The 27,884-nt window shown below is 46.5% G+C and overlaps 1 protein-coding gene across 1 annotated transcript in view; it reads left to right on the forward strand.

Moving 5' to 3' along the window:
- Positions 1-8,207: 8,207 nt before the first annotated feature.
- The window catches only part of Lmnb1 (lamin B1), a 45,052-nt gene continuing 25,375 nt past the window's right edge, over positions 8,208-27,884 (forward strand). The window contains exon 1 of the mRNA XM_052742211.1: positions 8,208-8,573. Coding sequence (XP_052598171.1) covers positions 8,215-8,573 — 359 coding nt within the window. The 5' untranslated portion in view covers positions 8,208-8,214. The remainder of the gene's footprint in view (positions 8,574-27,884) is intronic.

Below are 27,884 nucleotides of genomic sequence, written 5' to 3' on the forward strand. Positions count from 1 at the left end.
CTAAACAAGACTTGGATCAGCATGACACCGATACACATGGTAACATGAAAGGGCCTTAACCCTTGACAAAGAACTATGGGCAACTGGGGAATACTGAGTGGGAGAAATGGTCTTCGTCAAGGAAGAGCCCTCCCAACTGGTTATCCAATAGCAAGTTGTCAGCCCTGAGGTCATATATGTACGAGTGTCATTATATGGACTAAGCAGGTTGTATTCATATATTTAGTCATATATGTGTATGTGTGTGTAAATCTATGTGTGCATATTTAATAATTAAATAAAAAGAGGCCATGAATTTGAGAGCAAGGGGGTGGGGTAGTGTATGGGAGAGTTTGGAGGGAGGAAAAGGGGCAAACAATGTAATTATAATTTCAAAGAACAAAAATATTTTTTTAAAAAGAAATAGAAATGTTGGACTCCTATAATTTGGTGACTTCCCTTTTTCCTATGACAACTGAGATTTCATTTCTCCATCCTTCATTTTACGATCAACCAACTGAAATCCTTACAAGGAAGTGTCGTAAATGAAAGAAATGAAGCGTTAGAGAAATGAAACCCATTTCTTCTAAGTGACCACATGCTTCTGGAACTCGGTGAAGGGGTTAACGTGGGGAGGTGCTTCTCCCCAGGAAATGCAGAGGTGATGGGACATTTCTGGAGCCCCAGAGGTTATGGCACCTCATCTGATCATTTCTTCCCCAATCCGACACTTACCTTGATAGTTCTGGATGCAACTCAGGATCCTAGTGAGCCAAGGCTTAGCACTGAGTCCCACACCCCTGTGTTCTCCACAGGTGTGCCTCACAGCTCCATCACCCCAGCACCCCTTGATGAACAGGAAAATCTCAGGGGTCCCTCAAATCTGAGAAGTGCTTTGGGGAATGAGCATTGCCTGTCTTTCCTCATGTGCCCAGGTGAAAATTCACAACTTTTATAAACCTCTTTAACAGATAGTCTGTCAAATTATCGTTTTTGTTTTATTTTTGGGTGTGGTGTGTGATGTGTGCCGAGGGCACAATTTGACATTGGGGTGTCTTGCTCAACCGCTCTTCACCTTTTGTTTTGAGAAAGGGTCTCTCCCTGAAACTGATGCTTAGCAATTGACAAGACTAGTTGGTCAAAGAGCTCAGGGAACCGAGGCCCCCACCACATGTGTTAGGGGCCAGCAACCATTTTCACGTCTAGACGTTCTCTCATGTTGTCCAGGCTGAAGAGACAGTCTCTAAGTTTAGTGGTCCAGTGTTATTCCTTTGGGCCTTTATAATTTACAGATTGGTTGCTTAGGCTATTTATTATTTATTCACATGTATACATTTCCACAGCGTATATCTGTATGTGTTAATACTGTATAAATCTCTCCCACCCCCTCGAGACAGGGTTTCTCTGTGTAACCCTGGCTATCCTGGAGTTAGCTCTGTAGACCAAGTTGGCCCAAACTCAGATATCAACTGCCTCTTATTCCTGAAAGCTGGGATTTAAGGCCTGTGTCACCATGCCTGGCTTCTCTCTATATATATCCTTTTTTTTTTTTTTTTTTTTTGGTTTTTCGAGACAGGGGTTTCTCTGTATAGCCCTGGCTGTCCTGGAACTCATTCTGTAGACCAGGCTGGCCTCGAACTCACTCGAGATCTGCCTGGCTCTGTCTCCCGGGTGCTGGGATCAAAGGCATGCGTCATCACTGACTGGCCATCCCTCTCTCTTTTTAAGATTTATTTCTTTTTATATGAGTATTTTGCCTACATGTGTGTAAGCACACCGTGTGTTTGTAAAGTACTCATGAAGGCCAGAAGAGGGTGTCAGATCTCCTAGAACCGCAATTACAGAAAGCCAGATCGTTGCTGGGAATAGAACCTGGGTCCTCTGCAAGAGCATAGAGTGCTCTCAACTGCTGAACCATCTCCTCAGTCCCTATAAATCTCTTTTCAAGTGTACAGAGCAGTGCCTTACCCACCATAGGTATGCAAGAACATTTCCTGCTTAGATTTCTATGTTTGTTTTAGGCAACACATTGCTATTATGTTTGATCCATCGTAACCAATTCACTTGTTTTAATAATGAAGTAATTTCTTCAATTTTCCGTTCTTTTTGACTAGTGAGGGCAGCCCAGTGACTGAAATGTATATCCCTCACCACTTCCCAAAGTACTCCCCATAGGCATGGTTTAAAATGAAAAGCACAACATAAGGAGATTAGGGATGCCCCCTGAGAGTTCCCCCAGTTCCCCTGGAGGCTGTGGGGTGCCATTTTCAGGTCTCTACAAGGTACTGAATCCCTTTGCCCATCCCTGGAGGCTGACATTCTTGGAGGCCAGCTCATCGATGTCTTTTCTGCTTCCTCCTCCCACACGGAGACCTGCCCAGCCCGTGGTGTTCCTACATTACTTTGTGTGCATGGCTCTTCTGTACTTGGCACTTGGATGATTTATATGAGCCCTTCAAAGTGGGGATCACCTACCCCCGTGTTTCCTGCTTGGTATGTGGTAGACCATAGTGTATACAGAGCGTTATATCACAGCGTGCATATGTTCAACAGATGTTCAAACCTTTCCTCTCAATCCCTCTCTCCAAGCTGCAGGCTTTCTTAGCTCCTTCAGACCCTTTGGATGGGCTGAAGGAAGGTGTATTAGTCCAGTTTCCATAAAAATCTCCTAGACAGACAGGAGGTGTATTTCCATAGGGCAGATGTATTTTAAGGAATCCGTTCCAGACTGGCAAGGATAGGTTGCAAACTGGAGAGCGGGGGAAGGGCTGTTGATCAAGCTGGAAGTCGGTGGGGGGCGTGCAATCCCTTTCCTTCCTCAGAGGAGAGTCCTGTTCAATTCTAGCCTCCCACTTACTGGATGAGACCCATTCACTCAAAGACTACTGACTGAAATTAAATGTCACCTGGACCCTTACAGAAACATCTAGAATGAAGTTTGTCTATAAGCTAACCACCACAGGTCAGGCTGCTGCGTGCTGGTCCTCTCCCACTTTATGGCTGCCTTTGGATTTTGGTGCCGGGGACTGAGCGACAGGCAAGCGCTCTGCTGGTGTGCCGCAGGCTCGACAGCCCAGCTGCTGTCCTTTTGATGCTGTTTACCACCATAGTTCTAGACCAGGCTGCTGCTGGATTCTGCTGCTCCAACGTGGAGGGAACCGGGGGCTTGTCTGTGAGCCACAAATCACCTTTACTGACTGGGTCTCAAACCCTGCTTCCGCCTCAGCCCACAAGTGTGACTAGGAGCCTTGGTCTCACAGGGTGCCTGGCTTCCAACTGTCCTTTACCCAGTTGGGGTGTTTTTTAGGTGTGGAAAGAGTTTGGTGGAGGGGACTGGTTCACTCAGACTCGTCCTGGAAACTATAGACCAGTCTGACAATTCAGGAAGAACGACATCCTAAAGGTGGGCAGAGGAGTGGGACTCACTGCTATCTGGCTGGAACGTCATCCTTTATTGTACCATGCCTACTAGACAGAGGTTGCACTGCCCACTTTGCTTTCCAGAACTCAGCTGCAGGATCTGGAAAGGACGCTGCCTGTCTCTCCAGACTGATCTGAAACACTAAGTCTTGGGAAACGTGAGGAGGCCAAGTGGGGAAGGTGTATTAGGAGGCCTTCAGAATTCCTTCAAAATTGCACTGATGATGATGATGATGATGATGTGTGTGTGTGTGTGTGTGTGTGTGTGTGTGTGTGTGTGTGTGTGCACTTGTGGGAGGTCAGAGGACGACTGGTGGGGGGTCTGTTCCCTCCTTCCACCATCTGTCCTGGGGATTTAATGCAGGTTGTCAGTTGTGCCAACAAATGCTTTTCCTACCGACTCATCTCCTGGCCCGTCCTACGTCGTCAGACATGTATATATTTTGGTTATTTTCATCCTCATTACCTCTCCAATCTCCTCCCACTCCTTCTGAACTGTTCCTTTTTCCTAACACAAGTCTTCCCACTCTTTTTACTTTTGAGACAGGGTCTCTCCATGTAGCCCTGGCTGTCCTGGGACTCACTATGTGGACCACGCTGGCCTCACAGAGATCCACCTGTTTCTGCCCCCAGTGCTGGGCCTAACACCTTGTGATACCATACCCGAACTCATTCTTATTTTCACATCTTTTCTTCTTTTTTGTTTCTGCGATCCATTGAGTTTAATAAAGGTTGCTTGCCTGAGTATGTGTGTGCTGGAGAGTGTTACTTAATGGAGCATGGGCAACTTTTCAGTGCCCACTGAAGAAAAATGACTACTCCTTCTTCAGTAACTATTAGCTGCCCATAGTGCTTCAGGGAGGAGAGTCTCATTTCTGTAGTAGAAGAATTAAACTAATAAATTCAGCTATTACTGGGTAAGCCATACCTCAAGGTAAAGAGTGACTCACCTAAGGTTGATCCTGAAAAAGGAACGCTCCCATTTCTTTGAGCTGGGCCAGTTCCGATCAGATTAGGAGCAGCCAAATTATCTGCAAATCTTACACTCTGACACCAATCAAAATCACTGCTATTTTTAAATCATGCTCAAGGCAGAGATACACAGTGAAGGGGCCACCCTTTTAAGATTAAATAAATTTTAAAAAACCAGATACATAAACATTGATTTAAAAATGCTTTTAAATATGTTTATGCTGGGTGGTGGTGGCGCATGCCTTTAATCCCAGCACTTGGGAGGCAGAGGCAGGTGGATCTCTGTAAGTTCGAGGCCAGCCTGGTCTACAGAGTGAGTTCCAGGACAGCCAAGGCTACACAGAGAAACCCTGTCTTGAAAAAACCAAAAAAAGAAAAAATATATGTTTACAATGATTTCACTGTTAGAGTATTATGATCACATTTTGTCATGTGACTCATATGACTGACTAAGAGTGCCAATCACTTAAAAAAAAACCCAAACTTAAGCAATATGCCAGTAGTAAAATGAAACTATAAACTGAGTGGTGAGACACACGCCTTTAACCCCAGTACTCAGGAGGCAGAGGCAGTTGGATCTCTGAGTTTGGGGCCAGCCTGGTCTACAGAGTGAGTTCCAGGACAGCCAGGGCTACACAGGAAAACCCTGTCTTGAAAAAAAAAAAAAACCAAAGCAAAGCAAACCAACCAACCAAACAAAAAAGATGAAAGTAGAGTTAGAGGAAAGTAACTCCGCTAATGCTATTACCAAATGTATAGATTTTAACAAGGGCATTTGGGAAACAACTTTGAATATTACATAAACGTGCAGAGGCTGTGATAAGAGGACAATCCTAGTAAAAGGTGATGGGTGGCTGTGCCTTATATTTTCTAGTCTCTTCTTAACATACAAAAATCACAGGCAGACTTGTAAGGGATCCTGCGTAGTCACTCAAACTCCTGAAACACGATTTATGCTTATACTTTTACAACTGGAAAAAGTATTCTGCAAAGTAAATCTGATGCAACTGAGCTCTATAGACCATGCGTTGAATTACTTCTACTTTCATTCACTCGGTAAATATATATTGAAATATATAAATTGAATATAAACAAATATATTAAATAAATATAATATATATTATATAAATATAACAAATATAGATTGAAATAAATAAAATGCCTTTAGCATTTTCTCTCCTTCTTCAGTTTGTGCCCCTGCCCTAGCTATCTATCCTATTTGCACAGACGGTGTGCTCAGTTATCTGCCAGATGTCACTCTGCTCTCCTGGGACAAAAGTAGGTGTGCTAGTATCCCCCTCCCCACTTCCTCTACCTTGCCATCCCATCCCAGCCCGGGCCCCTTCTTCCTAGATCTCTCAGGTATCCCACATTTTCCATCCAGATCCGCATGATATACAGGAAGTCGGGCAAATGCCATGTAAGTTCTCTATATGTAGCAAGTTGTAGTTGCCATTACAGTTGGCCTACAGAAGAGGAAAACAAAGGCATGGCGTGTTGGAACTTGGTGGGGTATATACAAACCAACCAATAATTAGATGGGTGCCCTGACAAGTTCAGGTTTATAGGAAAAACAAGGCACTATATTTGAAATCATGGTTATACTAGTCAATATAGAAATATCCTCACCACGCTTAAAACAATTTTTAGTTCTAAAACTTGAGGTGATGGGATTTCATAAAATATTTGAATGAGGGCAGGGAAGAACCAGGGTATGATGACGCACATCCAGTAGTTAGGGGTGGGGAAAGTGCAGAGTAAGGCAAGTGCACATTTAGTAAAAATGTGGCCAAAAATGGGGCTACTATCTAAATCTAAATTAAAAATCTTTTTCATTGCTTTTGATTGAAGAAATTGAATTACAACTAGCAAGAGTTACTATCTATCCATGAAACAGTGTCTTTTTGGTTTTTCGAGACAGGGTTTCTCTGTGTAGTTTTGGTGCCTGTCCTGGATCTCACTCTAGCTGGCCTCGAACTCACTGCCTCCCGGGTGCTGGAATTAAAGGCATGCGCCACCACCACCTGGTACGATAGTGTAACACATTTCATATCACTTACTTAATCCTTACACATCTTCCTTGGAAACTAGGAATCATTACATTTTCCCAAGAGGAAATCGTGGTATAATGTCCTTAAAATGACACAGCTTTCTGGGGTGGGCAGGATGGATCATCTGGTCAAGGGACTTGTTGCCGTGCCTGAGTTCCATTCCATCTCCGGAATACACCAGGAAAGACTCCAAGTTACCCTCTGAGCTCCTTTGACCCCTTCGAACTCACACACAAAATACAATGTATCAACTGCAAATCTGCAATCTGAGTTTGGGACTCTATCCACCGAAAAGCACACGCTGTTGAGAGCAGGGCAAGGCTGCGATCACTCCATAGGCGGTCTGAAAAACTTCGAAAAATGACCTGAGGGCGGTAGCTCATACCTGTAAACACAGTACTTGGGAGGCCGAGGCCCGATTACCCCAAATCCTAGATTAGCCACGGAGGGAGGGGACGGGGGGGGGGGGGGACGGGGGACACAGCAAACACCTTGTCTCCAGATCAAAACCAATCTGGCGGCCAATTCTGACATGGAGGGACTTTTTAAAATCAGAGCACCACAAAAGGGAGTTATTCCGATTTCCACAAGCCCAGACTTTTTATTAATCTCCTTTTAATGAACCACGACAACAACTTATCCTATTATTCAAGTCTTGTTAGTAAGATCCTCCGTGGGCTGTTTCTGATTTTACAAAAACTGTACGCCCAGAAAAAGGATCAGGGGCCGCCGCCCCTCCGAAACGGATAGCAAATGATTTCAGAAGCAATGCTACTTTCCCCCCCCCCCCCCGGACCCCGCGCCGTGATCAACAATCCGTCGGCTTCCGCACAACTGGGAGCTCCCACGAACCGTTTTCCACCCTCGAGACCAACGTCGGCGCGCACCCGGGGTCAGCTAGCAGAGCCGGGCGCTCGGGCCCGCAGGCACCATCGAGCTCAGGCCTCCGGGGGAGGTCCCGGCGCCCGCCCGCGGCCGGGCTCGTTTACATTTGAATTTCCCTGAACGGCCCGGCCGGCCACCGGCCGGCGGCAGGAGGCGGCGCGGACCCGCCCCGGAAACCTCGGGCGCTTTTCCCGCCACTCGCAGGCCCGGCCCTTCCAAGGGGTTCCCCCAGGGGCCCGCGCGAGATCCGGCGGGCGCTGGGGCTCCGGGCTGAGGAAGGAGCAGCTCGGGGAGCGCCCCGCCCCACCACGCCCAAGCCGGAGCGTGAGGCCGACGGTTAACCCGGAGGGTCGAGATTTTTTTGAATTTCCAGGCCGGGGCTGCCCGCGAGCCGCGGAGGCGCGCCGCCCGCTCGCCATTGGCCGGCGGCGGTCACGTGGGCGCGGGAGGCGGGGGGGGGGGGGGCCCGCCGCCATGTTGCGGAGCGCGGCCCGTGCCACCTCCGCCCCCCGCGCCTCGCCTCCGGCCCGCCTCTCTCCTCCCGCCTCTCTCCTCCTCCTCCTCCCAGGCCCGCCCGCCCGCCGCTGCGAGCAGCTTGAGAGGAAACAAAGTGCAGCGGGCGCGGGAGACTGGCGTCGGCGGCCGAGCTACCCTGACGGCCTCCGGGCTGCCCCGGCCTCCTTCCCGCGCACACGCGCGCGCGCGCGTTCGCCCGGGGGTGCGTGGTCCCTCACAAAGGGCGTCTCGCCGGCGATCGCGCTCTCTCCGCGGCCCTCCCGCCTCGCTCTTTGTGCGGTAGCCCTCCCCTCCGCCGCCACCACCGCCACCGCCGCCGCCGCCGCCGCCATCCCAGGTGCGCTCGGTCCCCGCCGGCCTGTGGTTCGTCCCTCCGATCCCGCCGCCCGCCATGGCGACCGCGACCCCCGTGCCGCAGCGGGCGGGCAGCCGCGCCAGCGCCCCCTCCACGCCGCTCAGCCCCACGCGCCTGTCGCGGCTGCAGGAGAAAGAGGAGCTGCGCGAGCTCAACGACCGCCTGGCGGTGTACATCGACAAGGTGCGCAGCCTGGAGACGGAGAACAGCGCGCTGCAGCTGCAGGTGACCGAGCGCGAGGAGGTGCGCGGCCGGGAGCTCACCGGGCTCAAGGCGCTCTACGAGACCGAGCTGGCCGACGCACGCCGCGCTCTCGACGACACGGCCCGAGAGCGCGCCAAGCTCCAGATCGAGCTGGGCAAGTTCAAGGCCGAGCACGACCAGCTGCTGCTCAAGTGAGTAACGGGCTCGATCGTCGCGCCGCCGGGCTCCGGGGACGCCATCGGGCGCCGTGCCCCCGGGTGGGACAGCATGGGCCGGGTGCCTCGTCCTTACGAAGGGGACAGGGCCCCCCCCCCCCCGTGTCTTGGAAGCAGAGGGGGGACATCTAGTGATTTAGAGCTGAACGAGGAGGGGGAGGTGTCTTGGAGGGTACTCGAGTTATAGAGACGGTGGGGTCGTGGCGATTATTTCTAGGTGGCTGGGCCAAATGCGGGGGTCTGGGGCTTGACCTCGGACCCCAGATCCCCCATCTGCAGGCCCCGGGTGCGGGGAGCCGGTGCCACTGCGCGCGCTCGAGTGCGCGCCCCGGTTTCCGGCGGGTGGGAGACAAAGCATCTGGTGGGTTTGCTGGGCCGGGGCGGCTGGGCCGGGTGGACTCGCCAATCGCCAGAAGAATGAATGAGTTCTAGGCGGGCGGAGGAAGGGGAGGGACCGGCCCCGAGCGTCCTCGGCTCCCGGGGGTGGATCTTGCTTTGGCGCGCTCAGTCTCGGCCCTGTGACATTTTGCCAGCGAACTGCCCCTGCCCTCACCGCGCGGGAAGGGCGGGGACTGAGCTGCACGCCTTTGGCCTAAGGCTAGTTGGGTTTCCTAGCTGGGGGGTTGGCTTTGCTGTAGGATGTCCTCTGGTGGCGCCCGGTCTTCGGGTGCTCTGCGCACCAGATTGCTTAAACTGGCCTTTCGCAGGCCACGGCCGTCAGACTTTTGAGTCGCGGATCGCCCACCCAGCAAGCAGTAGTGCTCTGTTCCTCGCTTCAACCCCCCTATAAAATAATCTTTTTCCTGGAGACTGTGCTGCGGACCCACACCTCGCATACCTGCGGTCTGTGGTGCGTCAGCAGGCCACGGAAGATGTGTTTGAGTGAGCGAGAGCTTGTGATCCTAATGGGAACTGAGTTTTCAGACCAGGGTACCCTTTGCTGTCCCTTCCTTGATTTTCTGATGGGTAAAATGTGCAACTCAGTTGTGTGCAACAAGTGCTGGTGTCACGCTTTAGATGTAGAGGTTTGCTAAATTTCAGTCTGGAGTTCATGGTGTTTTTGTACCGACAGCAGATTTTTTTGGGAGGTGTCTGATTCAGACTTTGACCATTTGCCCGGGGATATCTTTCTGTACGGATCTGAATCTCATTTCCCTGACTCGCTACTACCTTATCAGATACTTAAAAATGACTTGTAAAAACGTGTGTGGTAACAATAAAACAATATATAGGATGGTTTAGAATGAACATTTACTTCTTTCCGATACAAGATGTTACTCTGTTCTCCAGTCTGGCCTGCAGCTCTTGGGGTCGGCTGATACTTCCATGGTAACCAGGATTCACAGGCTTCCACCCGTCTATATAGCGTGTCTTTACTGCCTCTCCTCCATTATTATAAGTGTCGGGGTGTTTTGCCCTCATGTATATCTGCACCACGTGTATTCCTGGTGCCTGTAGAGGCCAGGAGGCTAGAGTAACTGACTGTTCTGAACCACCACGTGGGTGCTGGGGAGGGAACCTGGGTCCACCCGAACAGCATCCAATGCTTCTAAGCGCCGAGCAGTCTCTTCAGCACTGTTTTTGGAGACAGTCTCACTGTGCAGCACTGGCTGACCTGGAGCTCTCTGTAGATCAGACTGGGCTCCACATCCCAGAGATCCACCTGCCTCTGCCTCCTGACTGGAATTAAAGGCATGTGCTACTCTGCCCAGAGCTCTTTTGTCCCTCCCTTCTTTGAGATGGATTTTTCAGTTGCTGGAACTGGCTTCCAACTATTGCACTTAAGCAGTTGTCCACCTTACCCTTGCGCAGGAACTGAGGCCCAGAGTCCTTCCTTGCAGCTACAACCTTCTGTTTCTGTTTCTTGGATTTGCCAACACTTGGATCATCCTTTGAAATAATTATTCATTTACTGATAGATACTACTGTTTTCTCTTTATCGTCTTTTTTTTTTTTTTTTTTTTTTTTTTAAAGAGTGGCCCTCAACTCTAGTCCTGGCTGGCCTGTCTTTGCCTCCTCGGTGCCAGGATTAAAGGTGTGCCTCACCTTCCGATTTGTTTCTTACTGCATTTTTTCAAACTTTAGATGTCTTGCTTGTAAAACTTGGCTGGAGACATGGCTCAACGGTTAAGAGCACTGGCTTCTCTTTTAGAGGACCTGGGTTCAATTCCCAGCACCCACATGGCAGCTTACAAATGTCTTTAAGTCCGGTTCCAAGGGATCTGGTACCCTCACACAAACATACATGCAGGCAAGTTACCAATGTACATGAAAAAAAAAAGATTATTATGTGTATCACTAAAAAGAAAAACAAAGCCTGGTGGTGGTGGTGGTGGTGGTGCTCGTGCTCACCTTTAATCCCAGCACTTGGGAGGCAGAGGCAGCCAGATCTCTGTGAGTTCAAGGCCAGCCTGGGCTACAGAGTGAGTTCCAGGACAGGCTCCAAAGCTACACAAAGAAACCCTGTCAGAGAGAGAGAGAGAGAGAACACAAAATCAGGGCCAGCCTTATCTTGGATCTATTCGCAATTTCAGAGATGTTAAAATGTTACATAGCTCAAACATCTGGTATGTACCAGTTACTGTTTTGTGTGTTGAGGTCACAGATTAAAAAAAAAACCCTAATGTCCTAATTTTAGGGTGCAGTGGCAGAGAGCACACAGCAAACAAACAGTAATTGTCTTGTATGGTCTGAGGCATTTTGATGCTGGAGTTCTGATAATCTTTCCAGATGATACCCTTGGAGGTTTTCTACACAGTAAGTGGTTGTACTGCCACCTGGCGGACGGTAGCTGTAAATGTTGTGGATCTGTCACATGTTGGCTTCAGTCACATGTTGGTTCCAGCAGGATTAAAAGGTGAAGAGGGCCGGGCGGTGGTGGCGCACGCCCTTAATCCCAGCACTCGGGAGGCAGAGCCAGGCGGATCTCTGTGAGTTCGAGGCCAGCCTGGGCTACCAAGTGAGTTCCAGGAAAGGTGCAAAGCTACACAGAGAAACCCTGTCTCGAAAAACCAAAAAAAAAAAAAAAAAAAAAAAAAAAAGGTGAAGAGGACAAGGATTATTTATGCATTTTAGAACATATAATTTAGGTGATAACTAGTGAAAGGAGAGTAAAGTTGAGCCACAGAGGAATCCTGTAGTCAAGACCTGCCTATCTGAAAGACAATTCAGAATGCTCTTGGGTGTCAAGTAGGTCTTGGATTTACGCTTTTTCTGGATTTGTGCTACAGTATATATACTTGAAGTGTCAGGATCAGGTGTATCTTTTTTAAGAATTTATTTATTATGTACATAGCATTCTGCCTGCACATATGTCTGCAGGCCAGAAGAGGGCACCAGATCTCATTATAGATGGTTGTGTGCCTCCATGTGGTTGCCGGGAATTGAACTCAGGACCTCTGGAAGAGCTCTTAACCTCTGAGCCATCTTTCCAGCCCCAGGATCAGGTGTATTTTTAACATCGCAGTTTTCTCAAAACACCAGTTTTTGAAAAGTGGTTTCCTTTTATTTGGACTGTGTCGTGTCTTGTACAATTTTGATCTTAAGTTGTTCATTTTCCTTGCTGATTAAAGAAACAAATTACCCTCATCTTCAGACTTATTTGAAGATATTTAATCCCAATCTCTGTTATACAAATCTACATTCTCCCCCTCACACCCAAGACAAGATTTCTCCATGTAGCCCTGGCTGTCCTGGGAACTCCTCTGTGGACCAGGCTGTCCTCAAACTCAGAGATCTGCCTGCCTCTGCCTTCCAAGTGAGTGCTGGGACTAAAGGTGTGCGCCACTACTGGCTGGCACAAATGTGCGTTCTTTTTTGGGGGTGGGGTGGGGTTGAGACAGGGTTTCTCTGTGTAGCTTTGGAGCCTGTCCTGGAACTCACTCTGTAGCCCAGGCTGGCCTGGAACTCACAGAGATCCACCTGCCTCTGCACTCCCCCCTCCCCAGTGCTGGGACTAAAGGCATGCCCAGCACAAATCTACATTCTTACCTTGAACTCTGCTGTGGGCTTTTTTTTTTTTTTTTTTTTTTTTTAAATAAAGACAAGGTCTCCCTCTTTATTCCTGCCTGACCTGGAACTCAGAGAGCCTGCCTCTGCCTCCTGAGTGCTGAGATTAAAGGTATGCATCACTACATCTTGGGAACTCTAAGTTTTTAAGGTATCTTGTTGGCAGATACATTGGAACTTATGATCCAGTTTTTTGGATCATATATTTTCCTTTGGTGTCTTTACTCTGTTGAGATTATCTTTTTTTTTTTTTTTTTTGGTTTTTCAAGACAGGGTTTCTCTGTGTAGCTTTGTGCCTTTCCTGGAACTCACTTGGCAGTCCAGGCTGGCCTCGAACTCACAGAGATCCACCTGCCTCTGCCTCCCGAGTGCTGGGATTAAAGGCGTGAGCCACCGCCGCCCAGTGAGACTATCTTTTATGTAACTTATGCAGGAAGGATGGCAGGGAATTGTCTGGGTATCTGAATAATAACAGAATAATAACTGTCTCATTTGATCAGTAGTTGGGCAAAATTATTTTAACATTTTTGTCTCAGTGCCTAGAAAGTGTCACTTTCCTGTCTTCTAGCATTCATTGTTGTGGTGTTTGATGCTGGTGTTTCTTGTTGGCTGTCTGTTGTAGTGCGCCAAAGCTGCCCAGCCCCAGATACTTCTTAAGTTTGGGTCAAATTGACAAAAACCAGCCAGCACGATGTCTCCTCAGCCCCATTCTTAGAAAACATGGAAACTTTGTTGCAGTTTCTGAAATTGCCGGCTGACTGGTGTCAGATATTTTCATGCGTCCTTGCTGTTCAGTCTTAAGTCCTTCCCGTTCGAAGGCTTGGTTGTCTTAGGATGTAGTTCTTAGTTGTACTCCGTTTTCTCTGTCCTCCTGCTGGGCTACCCCTTCCCCCAGCCCCTTTTTAGGAGTTGGCCGTGTAGCCCAGGTGCTGACATTACAGACAGTCTCCATTCCTTTTTCTTTCGTACTGGGAAATTACCTTAAATCCTCGCAAGCTCCATAATGATAGTAATTTAATTTTCTTTTTTGAGATAGGATCTTGCTATATAGCCTTGGCTGACCTTAATTTTGCAGAGATCTGCCTGCCTCTGCTTCCCAAATGCTGGGATCAAAGGTTTGTACCATCACACCCATCATGTTTATTATTAGTTGTTTTTTGGTTTTTTTCGAGACAGGGTTTCTCTGTGTAGCTTTGCGCCTTTCCTGGATCTCGCGCTGTAGACCAGGCTGGCCTCGAACTCACAGAGATCCGCCTGGCTCTGCCTCCTGAGTGCTGGGATTAAAGGCGTGCGCCACCACCGCCCGGCTTATTATTAGTTTTTAATTTGTGGGTGGGGTTGTGGATGTACATTCTATGGCTAGTGTGGAGGTCAGAGGACAATTCTGTGGGCCGTTTGCCCCTCTACCTTTCCATGGGTTCTAAAGATCCACTTTGGGCTGTCATACTTTCTAACAAGATCCTTCATCATCTGAACCAGCCAGCCAGCCCAGTAATCACTGTTTTCCTTTTGAGAGAGGGTTTCACTATCACCTTGGCTGGCCTGGAACTCTTATGTAGAAGAGGCTGGCCTGAGACTAGGATCCTCTGGCCTTGGCCTCCCAAACGCTGGGATTACAGGCTTGTGTTACCATTCCCAGTATACACTGTCTTTATTTGTGTCCAGTGAGAGAGATGTTAGTAGAGTACCGCATCATCTTTTTGAGAACTTACTTTTGAACAATAAAGGGAGTGTAATTTGGAAGATGAGAAGGAAGGACTGTTTTATTGTTGGTTTGAGTCCATTTGACTCCTGAATTTGTGTAAAAATAATCTGTACATGTTAATGTTGAGGCAGTGTTTATGGAGTGATTACCATTTAGGCAGACATATTAAGGAAGCAGTTGTAGTGTAGTTAAAAAAAAATCACCTTTTGGTTCCTTAACATAAACCCTCCCTAGACATGCATCACGGTGCAGGTGTTATGGGCACCTGTAGTGACTGCACTTGGAAAGCTGAGACCAGACGGGTTCAAGTGGGAAGTCAGCCGGAGTTACTGACAGAGACCTGATCTCAGAAATCTCCCAAGTCAAAAAACCAAACAACACTCTCATTCCAAACAAGTCCCAGAAACATTCATGGAAATGTCTTGGTCCTGCTGGAATCTGTTAACGACTTCCATACGCAGGTCCTCAGGCAGGCTAGTATAGGTTCAAAGACAACGTTGTTGAATTTAGTACAACTCGGACAGGCCTTTAACACATGGGCTTTGATGGCTAAACCTTTCAAACTGATGTGAAAGTCTAAGGAAGAGGCCCTAAGTAATTAGACTGTCCAAAACCCTTCCATCCCATGCTTGTGAAGGAAGATTGGGAGAAAGATACCTGTTGGAATTATTTGTATAATTTAGGATCTAAGATTAGTCTTTTGGGGTATTCAGTTTCAAGGAAGTAAGCATAGAATGAAAGATACACAACATACTGAAAATATGCTGCCGGGTCTTTTTTCTCTTTGAAGTCTCGGGTTTGCTGTGCTCGTTCATTTGTCTAGATATTACCTCTGATATGCCTGAGTTAAAGATCTACCGTGCACACACGGTAAGAACGAGCCTCAGTCATCAGCTGGTGGCAGGCACCCAAGAGGAGAACCTCATTATTTCTAGGCTCCAAAGATGGCTACCAGCCAGTGCTACCCTTTCTTTTAGTATTCTATATGATAAAGAGATTATGCTTTGGCTGTCATACTTGGGGACTGAAAAAATGTTTTCAGGGTTGACGAAGAGGGCTCAGCAAGTAGAAGGGCTTGCTGCTCAAGTCTCTCCTTAGTCAGTCCTGGAACCCACAGTAGGAGAGGACCAACCCCTGAGAGCCGTCTTCTGCCTCCTCCACACATAGGCCGTGACACCTGCGCATCTGTGAGCGTACATCCATACAGTAATGAAGTTAAAAACTATACAAAAGAAATGGAAGAAAAACAAACCCACAGATACACACCAAGTAGAACATTGAAATTACCCATCTGTCCCCTAGAATTAAGAGTTCTGAGAACTTGGTATGGGGTTCGTACTTTTGTAATCCTCGTGCTTAGGTTGAGAGTCAAGAAGATCACTTGAGTTCAAGGATGGTCTGCCTTGCAGAGTGTGAACTCGTACCAGAAAAACAAAACATGGCCAGTGAGATGGCTCAGCAGGTAAAGGCACTTACTCCCTGAGTGATCCCAGAGCACATGGTAGAAGAGAACAGACTTCAGGTTGTTTCTGACTTTGCCCTCCCCACCCCTACCCCCGCCCCAATAAAGCATGCTAAAAGATGGAGAAAATAAGATCTGACAGGATGACCTGTGCTGGCACTGTCATTTGCTGTGACCAAAGAAACTTTGCACTGACTGAAGCCAGCCAATTTCTCAGAGGCCAGAGAGTGCCATGAACTTCCAGGAGCCTCTGGCAAACAGTATCAGGTTACTGGTTAAATGTTGCCTAATTTGCTGGTTAAGTATTAGCCACTGGGTAAAGGCATGGCAGTTTTACCAATATTTGGTCCTAGCAGCAGTGGCTAAGTTTCTGGAAGTTGGTTCTAATTCTTGGGTATTTTTATGTTTATGGTGCTAACAGAGAGCAAAAACTTGGTGTCTACACTGGAATCAGAATGAATTCATGCCCTTTGTGCTCGGACCTTGGTCATAAGGCTTTCTCAGCTAATCTGCTTCCTTGGTCTTTACACATGTACTGTTTACGTTGCTTTCAGTTCGTTTGGATCTGTTGATATAGATAGAATCAGGCAACTTTTGCTGCTACATGGAGCATCTGCTCTAATCAGCTGGTTCTGTCCATAGAGAAGAGCCTGGAGGGCTTGTGTCTCCTGTAATGCTGGACAAAAGGCAGACAACCACTTCCCTCTGTCCTGGTGCTCAGACTGAACTAGAAGCTTTACAGATCCTGTTCTGTAAGCTCTGTGATAGCCCTGCTGATGGGAGGAAACCGGGCCCTGAGGTTGTTGTGTGTGGGGTTACTTAGATGAATGGAGGCTGGAGATGAAGTGTAAGCTCTAACAAACAGCCTGCCCTGGGTTTACATACTGTGTCTCAGTTAATCATGGTAGTGCTGATCTGTATGACTTCTGGTTTCCTGACAGGAAGCAGTCTCAAAGAGCACGGACATCTGACATTTGGACTAGAAATCTCACACAGGACAGCTGGCTTTCAGGGCCCATAGGGTGCTACTTTTGGCGGTGGTACCAGCTGTGTGGTTTTCATGGTGTTGATCGTGTTCAAGGAGGTAGTTTTGGATTTGTCAGGAGAACGCAATGATTGAAATGCTGTTTGAAATACCAAGGGTGTCATGTGCTAATAAGAAGTAGGTGAAGATGGAGCTGGAGAGGTGGCTCAGTGGTTAAGATGTTGTATTGCTCCTCCAGAGGATTCAGCACTACTCTAGTACCCACTTCAGGTGGCTTACAACCACCTGTAACCCAGCTCCAGGGAATCCGACACCTGGCTTCCATAGGCACTCACTTCTGTGTCATACTCACAGACACATGCATAATTAAAAGGAAATCTTTTAAAGATCTTCAAAATTAAAAATACTTTTATATGTATGGGTGTTTTGCTTGCATGTATGTCTGCCTACCACATGCCTGCCTGTGGAGACCAGAATAGGGTATTGGATCTCTAGGACCTAGAGGTATAGATTGCTGTGAGCTGCTGTGTGGGTGTTGGAAACCCTGGCCTGAGCCCTGATCCTCTAGAAGAGCAGCTGGTACTCTCAATCACTAAGCCATTGCTCCATTCCCAAATAAAATAAATATTTTTTCTTAAGAAATGGGTGAACGTAAATTAGTAAAGTTTCTTTTTTCTTTTCTACAAAGCTGCCTTCCGACTTTACTCCATGCCTTAATAATTTAAAAGAAATTAATACCTCTCTAAATCTTTAATCCCCACGACAGAAATGTGCTTCCACTTCGTATTCAGCACACACTGGACCAGACCTCTATGCTAAGTCTTTGCAGCAGGTGGTGGGAACGGAGTAGGACACTGTCCCCATGATCACGTTGCGTACAGTCTAGAGTGGCAGCCAGCACGCCAGCATTAGTTTGTGATAGTGTAAGTGCAGTGACTAGGACAAGCAGTTAGTGCTGGACAGCAGCGGCCCCCGGTGCTCTAGAGAAACACGGCTACCACCTAAGCCTCAGTAGGAGTCTGGGGGAGGTGGTGATGTCTAAGTATTGAGTGGTAAGGAAGAGTTCATTTCTCAATAGAAAACAAGTAGGATGCAATTGCCCTGAGTACCAGGAATTCATATAACTAGAGGTGTATGAGTTGAGGATTGCATCTGAGCCCTGAGAACTCTTAGAAGAGTGACATGGGGCTGTCACTGTTACCTCGATAAAAAGACAAGGACACCGATAGGACACTTTGAGGTAACGAAAGTAACCCTTGGCCCCAAAATTGTCAGGAAGGAGAGCAGGTGGATCGAAGAGATCGAGGGTGGGCATAGGGTTTAGGAAGGAGTCTAGGGTGAGCACTCTTGTGCAGAGGTCATGTCACCAGGGTTGACAGAGCTGGCTAGGGAAGGAGCTGTTTTGAAGGATCCTGCTCTGGGTAGTGATACAGTCGTGGTGCTTGTTGGACTTTGAGCTGAGATGTCAGCTGGCTCTTTAGAGTTCTGAGATCCTGGAGGTGAGGTAGAAGATGGGAAAGACTCAATGGAGATGATCTGTAATAATCAGGAAAAGTTGTCATTGAACAAGATTTGGGGGGAAGGTTGGATAAGGCCTGAAAAGCATGTTTTTTCTGGTGCCTGAAAGATGGCCTTTATTGTGGGGAGAGCCTAGTGTCAGTGAAATACAGTGAAGCAAAGCCACTAGCTGCATTCAAGGCTGGTGAGAGGACATGGGCCATGGTTTAAGCTGCAAGAATGTAGGCAGCGAAGGGAAGAGGCCTTGAAGTTTGCTGTGTTGGTGCTTGAACCAGAGCCTTGTACACGGTGGGGCAAGGGCTGTGTGGGAGAGGCCTGTGTTATATGATGTGGGGGGACCCCCCTAGGGTTTCTCTGTGTAGCCCTGGCTGTCCTGGAACTCATTATGTAGACGAGGCTGGCCTCGAACTCACGAGACCCCCACCTGCCTCTGCCTCCCAAGTGCTGGGATTAAAGGCATGCACTGTGACTGCATGTGTGGGTGCTCTTGTCTGTGCATGCACTGGCAGAGACCAAAGAAAAAGACTTGAGGTGTCCTGCTCTATCTGTTCCTGCTTACTCCTTTTTTGAGACACTCTTTGAACTTGGAGCTAGGCTGGCAGCTAGCAAGCCCTGTGACCCCTCCCTCGCCCTGTCTGCCCCATCCCCACAGTGCTGAGGTTACAGGTGTGTGCTGGAATCTGAACTCTGCACACCAAGCACTGTTCCCCACTGAGCCATCTCTCCAACCCTCAGGAGACATTGTTTTTTGTTTTTATTTAGTGTATGAACGTTTTATTGCATGTATGTCTGTGCACCACATATGTGCCTGGTGCCTTCGGAGTCCAGAAGAGGGTGTCAAGTCCCTTGGGTTATAGATGGCTGTGAACTGCCGTCTGTGGGTGCTGGCTGGCACTGATCCCGAGTCCTCTCGAAGAGGGCAGCGAGCACACTTGAAATGGTCTTGAGCAGACTGGGACTTGTTGTTCTACCTAGTGAGTTTCTGCTGCCCGTGGTGGACTGGCTCCGTGCAGTGTGTCTGTCTCCCACAGTTTGTGTCTGGTTTATCCGATGCATATCCGACTTGATGTCTCCAAACACGAAAACCATTCTGAAAGCTTTCCTTTACCACCTTCCTCACGAAGGGTCACTTCCACTTCCGGTTCCCTTTGGGCTTCTTTCACCTTTCACAGTTTCCACTCACTCGGTTCAGTGTTGATTTAGTTAGGGGAGTCTTCCCTGACTTCTTATTTAGACTTATGATGTGTGCTTTGAAAACAAGCCACCATGACCATCCAGGAGTGTGCGTACGTGTGTGAGTGTAATGTAAGATTACCTTCATTTTCACTTCTGCTCTTTACATCCACTTGTGGGTTGCATTATTGATGTGTGTGTGTGTGTGTGTGTGTGTGTGTGTGTGTGTGTGTGTGTGTGTTATGCAGTGGCGTTGCTCTGATGTTCCGCTTTCCAGCCTGCCATCCATAGGCTTAGATTTTGGTAGGTCCATTGGATCATCATTTGTGATGGTGGCTCGCATGACTGGTAGAGAGATGATTTTATGTATTAGTACATAGTTGGCCTACACCAGCGGGATTCAACTGAAAACACAAAAATTGCATCTATACTAAACATGTAAGGACTCACCCTTATTCACCAAATATGGTTCTCAACCTTCCTAACACTTCGACCCTTTAACACAGCTCCTCCTGTGTGGTGACCCCTACCATAAAATTATTTTGATTCTACTTAATAACTACTTTTGCTACTGTTGTGAATCATAATGTGAATACCTGTATTTTCTGATGGTCGTAGGAGACCCCAAAGGGGTCATAACTCACAGGTTGAGAAGAACTATATGGAACTGTTTCATGGCATTCATAAGGTTAGAGGTAATTTAGAGATGATTTAAAGTAGAAAGGAGGATATTTCTAGATTATATATAACAATGTAGTATTGTTATATATGTAAAACATGCTACTTTAGAAGGGAGTTACTGGCTTTGGTTATTTGTGTAAGGAGTTCCTGGACCGATCTCTTACTGATACTGAGGAGAGAAATGTTCTGGAGTCCAGCTCCAGTCTTCCGTAGTCTTCCTCATTTTAATGTGATTTGCTGGAATTGGCTTGCTTTTCACTGCCTTCTGCACATTTGTCAGTGGACAGTTTATTCCACCATTAGTGACCTTAGCAGCTCTGAGCATGCGTAGTGCCTTGTACTCTTTGCATGTGCCAGAGAGACCCTTGCTGATGGGAATTGTGCTTACAAGATTGGGTATTTTGTGTATTGTACTTACTTTAATTGCAGGGAAGTTCCTTAGTTTTCCTCATGAGAAACAGTGTGGCTCATGTCCTGTTCCCCTGCACACACTACTGAAAATGATCAGTAACATTGGAGTCAACTCATGTTATCAGGAAACTTGAGCCTATTAGGAAATAAGATTGTTTGGTTTTAGGAAAGCAGACTTGTTTATTTGGGGAACCTGGTCTTTGTCTCTAGTTGGCCTTGAACTTGGAGCAATCCTGCTTCAGCCTCCTGAGTGCAGAATTATGGCCTGACTGGGAGTGAAGGTTATTATAGGCATAAGTTGTTTTTTTTTTTTTTTGTAAAAGATAATAAAGGCACGTAGATTCTGAGCTCTGATTACAAATAAATCCCCAGAACATGATTTGTTCTGCGAGTGAATTCACCGGTGTTGAGTTGCAGGCTCCTGGACAGCTGTTTAGAAGAACCTTAAGGTGATTTGGAATAGAAACAGCCGAGAATGCTAGGCCAGACGGCTTGGTTCTCTGTGTACAGTATACAGAGATTTAAACATTCTCTTTTTTTGTTTTGCTGAGTGTGGTGGTGTACACCTTTAATCCCAGTACTGGGGGTGAGGGTGGGGGAGGGGACACAGGCAAGCGATTTCTGAGTTCAAGTACAGCCTGGTTTACAAAGGGAGTTCCAGGATAGTCGGGACTACACAGAGAAACCCTGCAAAATAACGAGAAATTCTTGTTTTGTGATGATTAGAAATAATGATTTGGATTATGGCTACAAGTGAAAAGTTATATGTTTCCCTCCCATCCTCCAGAATTGTTGAGTAAGTATAGTCCTATAATGATGTTTTTCTCAATTAGCAAACATTTTTTAACACAATTTTTTAAAATTTTTTAATTTTTCGAGACAGGGTTTCTCTGTGTAACAGTCCTGGATCTCGCTTTGTAGACCAGGCTAGCCTTGAACTCACAGAGATTCACCTGCCTCTGCCTCCTGAGCGCTGGGATTAAAGATGTGCACCACCACTGCCCGGCGTCCCTGATGTTTTTGAGACAGGGTCTTATTGGGATCTGAGGTTTGCCAGGTAGGCTAGGCTACCTGACTAGTGAACCCCAAGGATCTTGACTCCAGCGCTGGGATTAGAAGTAACTCACTAGTCCCTTAATGTAACTTTTATACATATCTTTTTTGTGTGTGAGAAATCAAATGACAAAAACAAAAATACTTGGAGAAATAAAAATTGTGAAACCTGTGTAAAAGAAGAGGATCCCAAGGAAAGCATTTTTCTAGGTCTTGGCCTAAAGGTGAATACAGATTCTTTACCCATAGCCACACTGAATGATTTAAAAATTGTTCATTCTTTGTAGTGTGCTACTGGTCAAACTAGGAATTTCCCCTGGGTGAGCATTTCTGTCAGGTGTAACACTAGACAAGAATGTGTTAATAGAAGGGCAGTCATTTCCTGACATCCAGCTAAAGCTATTCTGTAATGAGCTCTAATTGAGTTCATTTAAATGGGGGCGCAAAGGAATGTACATAGTTGAGGCGGACTTTGAACTTCACATTCTCCACCCTTGGTGTTCTAAGTGCTGGGTTATAGGTGAGTGCCACTCACTACATCTTGCTAATTATGATTAAAATATTTGTTCCTAGAGTTTGGCCTGTTGGTTTGTTTGTTTGGGTTGGTTGGTTTGTTTGTTTCATACAAATCTTGATTCTCCTTTTAATTAGTCTATTTTAATTTTTTCAAGTGTTTATTGCTATGGTTGGGTATGGTTAAACATAGCTGTGATCCCAGCATTTAGGAGGTAGAGGCAGGAGGATTAGGAGTTAAGGCAGACCTTTTCTATATATAGGGTTAAAGACTAGCCTGACTGTTCATAGTAGGAAGTGTCAAGAACGCCTTTGATCCCAGCACTCGGGAGGCAGGTGGATCTCTGAATTTGAGGCCAGCCTGATCTACAGAGCTAGTTCCAGAACAGCCAAGACTGTACAAAAAACCAAAAAAAACAAAAAGAGAAAAAAAGAAAACAATATATAAATATATTAAACTAATATATATTAATATATAGGAGGAAAATATTTACTGATATGATAGGCTTACTAGTTCACTTTCAGGTGGCTATTGTCAGATATAGGTCTTGAATGATTTTCTAAAGACCTGTTCAGCTTTTCGTGTGTGTGTGTGTGTGTGTGTGTGTGTGTGTGTGTGTGTGTGTGTGTGTGTGTGTTGTAACCCTGGCTGGTCTGGAATTCATTTGCTGTATAGATTAGGCTGGTTTTTTGTTTCCCGAATGCTAGGATTAAAGATGTGTGCTCAGCTCTTGAGCATTTATTTCCGGTAGTGCTGTAACTTTGTTTTAATTGGAAAGACAGGTTTAGAGTAGGGTATACCTGGGGAAATGTAGGGCATGTAGACAGGGTGGTGATGGTCAGACACACAGTTCCAGAGCCCATTGTATCTGATGCTGAAGCCTGGGTTTACATGATGATCTGAAAACAAGTCAAGGCTAAATAACTCACTAACACACCCTAAACACCCCCAAGTACAGAGCTGGGTGTGCACTGATTGAGAGGTAGTCTGTAGAGGTCGCCATCGGCTCCCGTTCCTTTACCAGTGGCCCTATGGTGGCACCCATGTTTTCAGTGTTAATGTTGTGGACTGAAGCAGGAGAGGAGCCATGTGTGAACACAGAACAGGGAAGCACAAGGTAGTGGTGTACGAGATGGCTAGGAGCTATTTGGAAAGTCGGAGTAACTAGCCACTTACCCTGGAGAGTGGGGCATGTCCTAGGCAGTGCTAGTTCTGTTGGGAAAGTACAGCTATATACTGTTACTGTGAGTGAACAATTGCTAGCTGATTATTTCTTTAATGACAAGGATAGACCTAGTTAAACTCTTGGGGTGCAAATTCTTCATCAGGATAGAGTGCCAACTACATTGCATAAAACTACTTAGCTCTTGGATGCAGTTAGTTGGTTTTGGTTCCTGTGTAAAGTGTCTGAAGGAATGTTTTATGACTTGTTTTCAGTAGTGTGCATATTTGTAGCGTTAGATTCATGTACTGAATTTAATTGAAAACTTTACGATCTTTCTGGAGGTAGAAATAGTTGAGTTAGGCTGATCAATAGCACTGAACAAATCGAAAACAGTTAGAAACCTGTGACAAGATTATGTTCAGATTGTTAACTCACTTGACTGAATGGCCTCCGTATGCCCTTGGCATTGGCCACTCATCTGACATAAAACTCTAATGGCTCTTATCTAGAGATGGGTGTAATCTTGAATGTTTTCATGATTCATCGACATTGGCAGGGTCAGAGGGAGAACATTTAAAAGTGAATTTCAGAGACGATAAGAAGATTGCAGTTTTATGGGTGTGTGTGGCGTGCGGGGGGGGGGGGGGGGGGGGGGGGGAGGGGGGAGGGGGGCGTTGAGACAGTTTCTTTGTGTAGCTTTGGAGACTGTCCTGGAACTCACTTTGTAGACCAGGCTGACTTCAAACTCACTGAGATCCACCTGCCTCTGACGTGCTGGGGACCTGGCACAGGTTTTTTTTTTTTTTTTTTTTTTTTTTTTTTCTTAAAAGACATTTTATGCAGAATGAAAGACTTGGGAAGGTGTTATTTTGGTACTGTAATTGCACTCTGGGCTTTGTGTATGACAGGCATATACTGAATACTCCACGGCTTCAGATTCATTTAACATTTAGCAAGACCATTGTTATCTACAGGTTTTCTGTATAGGAAATTCAGGAATTATAAGAGGCCTTTCCCTTCTTTGAGTCTATAAATCTCTTGAGGGAACTAAGGATCCCACAGTACTGGGATCTGTGGCCTCAGAGTTACATCAGTGTTCCTCATGTGTAGTGGTGGCAGTGGGCTCTCTCTTCATCAGAGACTTTCTGGAGGCATCCACATTTCTACTCTTAATATTTTGGACTGAAGGAGGAGAGGAGAATGCTGCATGAACACAGAACATTTGTTTGGTGTTGAAAGGTGCTTGGGTGTTGTGGGAAATTTTGATCGAACTCTTGCCAATAAAGTTAAACTTTGAATCGGAATGGAGCCAGTGACTAGCTGACTGAAATTGGCCACAGGGAAGCCAGCAATTTAGATAGAGAAGACACATAGGAAGGAAGGGGTGGGGACTTGAGTTTGGCACTCCCTTTTGGTTCTGAGACAGGGAAGAGAGGCATCTCCAGTCAAAAAGCAGTGTCAGCTAGTTGCTACTCAACCTCTCTGAGCTAGCAGGTTTTCATCCCAGCCTTTGACTCCTGCATCTTATTGATAAATAGAATGATAGATCCTTAATTTAAACCTACATAGCAGGTTGCGGCAGAGCCAGAGCTGTGGGACTCCGCCAGGCCATGGCCTAAGTGGCCAGCAGGGTGGGGCCCGCAGATAATTAAAATAGCAGTAGATTCATGTGCAGCTGCTAAGCCTACAGAAATCCATCACTTGGGATATAAGGACAGCTGCAGGGAATGTCTGCCACCAACTTCCGTTGCAGGCACACCTACAAGTCCATCTCATTCTTTTACTAAAGCGCCAGACAGCTACATTTATAAGTCAGATCCACTCTACCTAACTTGATGTTTTAGGTAGCATATACTAAACCTTCAGGAATGTTTGCTCAGTTAAATGAATAGGTCCCCAAGTTCAGGAACTTGACTGAGCCCTCTGTTTCTAACTCATATACCTGTGTATAAGTGGCTGATGCAGGAGCCCTCCATGAGGTCCAATACAATGCCTGTTGTCTTACTTCAAGAGAAGGCCATGGTGGCTTGTAGGACAGATCTTGATTGATTTGGTCTCAGAGTAAGTTTGGTCCTGTAACCAAAGGATCATCACTTCACACTGATCTTCTTGAGTTTTATTTTACATAAATGGGTGTTTGCCTGCTGTAGTCTGTACACCATCTGTGTGCAGTACCCTTGGAGGCCAGAAGAGGGTGTCAGATCCCCGGGACTGGAGTTATAGACCTGTCTGAGCCATGGTGTGGTGCTGGGAATAGAGCCTACATGCTTTGGAAAAGCAGCCAGTGCTCTCAACCTCTGAGCCACAAGAAGATAATAAAGGGCTTCATGCAAGAAAGGCCTTTTACTTTTGGAATGATAAAATCTTTTTTTTCCCATTTGACAGGGTTTCACTCTGTGGCCCTCGCTGTCCTAGAATTCACTATATAGACCACGCTGGCCTCAAACTCAAAGAGATCCACCTGTCTCTACCTCCCAGTGCTGGGATTAAAGGTGTGTGCCATGTGGGGGGGCGCCCCCCCCCAGCTAGAAACATGCTTACATTTGTACAAAAAGCTAATTTGCATGTCCACACTCAAGAAGAAAAAGAATTAATTTTTAAACACTTGCCTTTTCTCTAAGAGTATATACAAAACCTATAATAGCTCTTTCCAGAGAAACTTAATTGACAATTTCTTTAAAATGTGTACATTAGAAAATTATAATGATAAAAATATGAAAAGTTAAACTCTCCAAAGAAATTAGTAATAGTCATTTCATAGGCTCCATTCTAGGAAAAACCACACACACAAATACACAGACTTGTACTATAGTATTTCTAAGCTGGTACCCAAGAAAGGCGAGAGTTCCCATTGGGGACTTGAGGACTGTCCTAGTCTATCCATGTTTTAAGAAACTACCCCACTCACAACTACTGTAGGAGACTGCTTACACCTAATTGGACTACAAGCACTAGTTATAGTCTGACTCTGAAAACCAGCGGGTTTTTGACCAGTCAGATTTCCTCCATCATTTGACCAACAAAGATGGCTCAGAGTAAAGGCACTTGCTGCCAAACCTGACAACCCGAGTTCAATCCCCAGGACCACATAAGTAAGGAAGGAACAGACTTGACAAGCTCTGCATTTGTCAGTCATACATCAGGGCAGTGAGTTCTCTGACCTCCATGTGCGCACGCGCGCGCACACAAACACACACACACACACACACACACACACACACACACACACACACACACACACAGATAAATGTCATTTTTTTTTAAGTTTAAAAAAAAATAAGAGCCAGGCTGTGGTGGCACACACCATTAATCCCAGCACTCAGGAGGCAGAGGCAGGAAGATCTCTGTGAGTTCGAGGCCAGCCTGGTCTACGGAATGAGTTCCAGGACAGCCAGGGCTACATGGAGAAACCCTAACTTTGGAAACAGAGAGAGAGGACTATGAAAATGAGCTTGTTTCTCGTTTCTGGTTTGTGTGTGCCTAGTTTGCTGATCATGTGAGTGTTGGAGCTTTGAGCCCAGTTACAGCACAATGGGGCGGTGTATACTTGATAGAATATCAGCACTTTAAGTGACTAAGAGCTCGGCCTTAGTGGACAGACACCATCAGCATTTCCTTACCTATTCCATTCCGTGTCTTCCTTAACCTGGTTTTGGTTGCTGTGGGAGAAATGACTAGTGACTTACATATACTGCTCCACACTAGCTTTTGGCTCTTTCTGTTTTCTACTTCCATAAAGTGTTGCATTGTACACTTGGCGTGACAAGGAGTTCTGAGCTCTGCATTTGTCAGTCATACATCAGGGCAGTGAGTCCGTGAAGAATGACACCGTGTAGAACACAGTCATCCTATGGACTGCTCTGTATGGCGCATGGCCCACACAGAAGCACACTGTGCTGTGTCATTTAGACACTAGGCCTGGCTGCTGTAGTTCCTGTACTTAATTTGTGTGAGTAGCTTTTGTGAGTATTAGTAAACTTTATAAACTGTGATTAAAATCTTTTTAGATTTGTTTGCCTGCACGTCGTATGTCAGTTTGCCACATGAATGCCTGGTGCCCCAGAACAGGGGCCTGGAACTGGAGTTACATAGTTAGGGAGTCAGGCTGGGCACATGGAGGTGCTGGGAATAGAATCTGGGTTCTCTGCAAGAGGAGCAAGTGCTCTTGACTCCAGAACCACCTCCAACTTCTAAAATGTGATTTATTTTTTTATTTTATTTTATTTTTTAGGGCTGGAAATATAGCTTAGTTGGTAGAGTGCTTGCCTAGCATCTGTGAAACCTTGGGTTCTGTTCCCAGCACACAGCAAACTGGGTATGACTGTGTCTGTAAACCTAGCACTTGGAGGTGTAGACAGGAGGATCTGATTCAGGGTTGTCCGTGGTTATGTAGTGAGTTCCAGGTCAATGGGCTACATGAAGCTTGTCTCAAAAGTGTGATTTTCTGTAGATCCTAGGGATGCATGATATGCACTCAGCTCTGGCCCCTTTATAGTCGAATACAGTTGTGGCTCGTTCAAAGGCTTCTGCATGGGATTCCTTGGAGACAGACCCAGGGCTGGATTGAGTTCATTTGGCTGTAATTCACCAAGGTTGGACTCTTGTAGAAAAG

The sequence above is a fragment of the Peromyscus californicus genome, unplaced genomic scaffold (assembly GCF_007827085.1).
Source record: "Peromyscus californicus insignis strain IS unplaced genomic scaffold, ASM782708v3 Scaffold_17__1_contigs__length_78620276, whole genome shotgun sequence".
Lineage (NCBI taxonomy): Eukaryota > Metazoa > Chordata > Mammalia > Rodentia > Cricetidae > Peromyscus > Peromyscus californicus.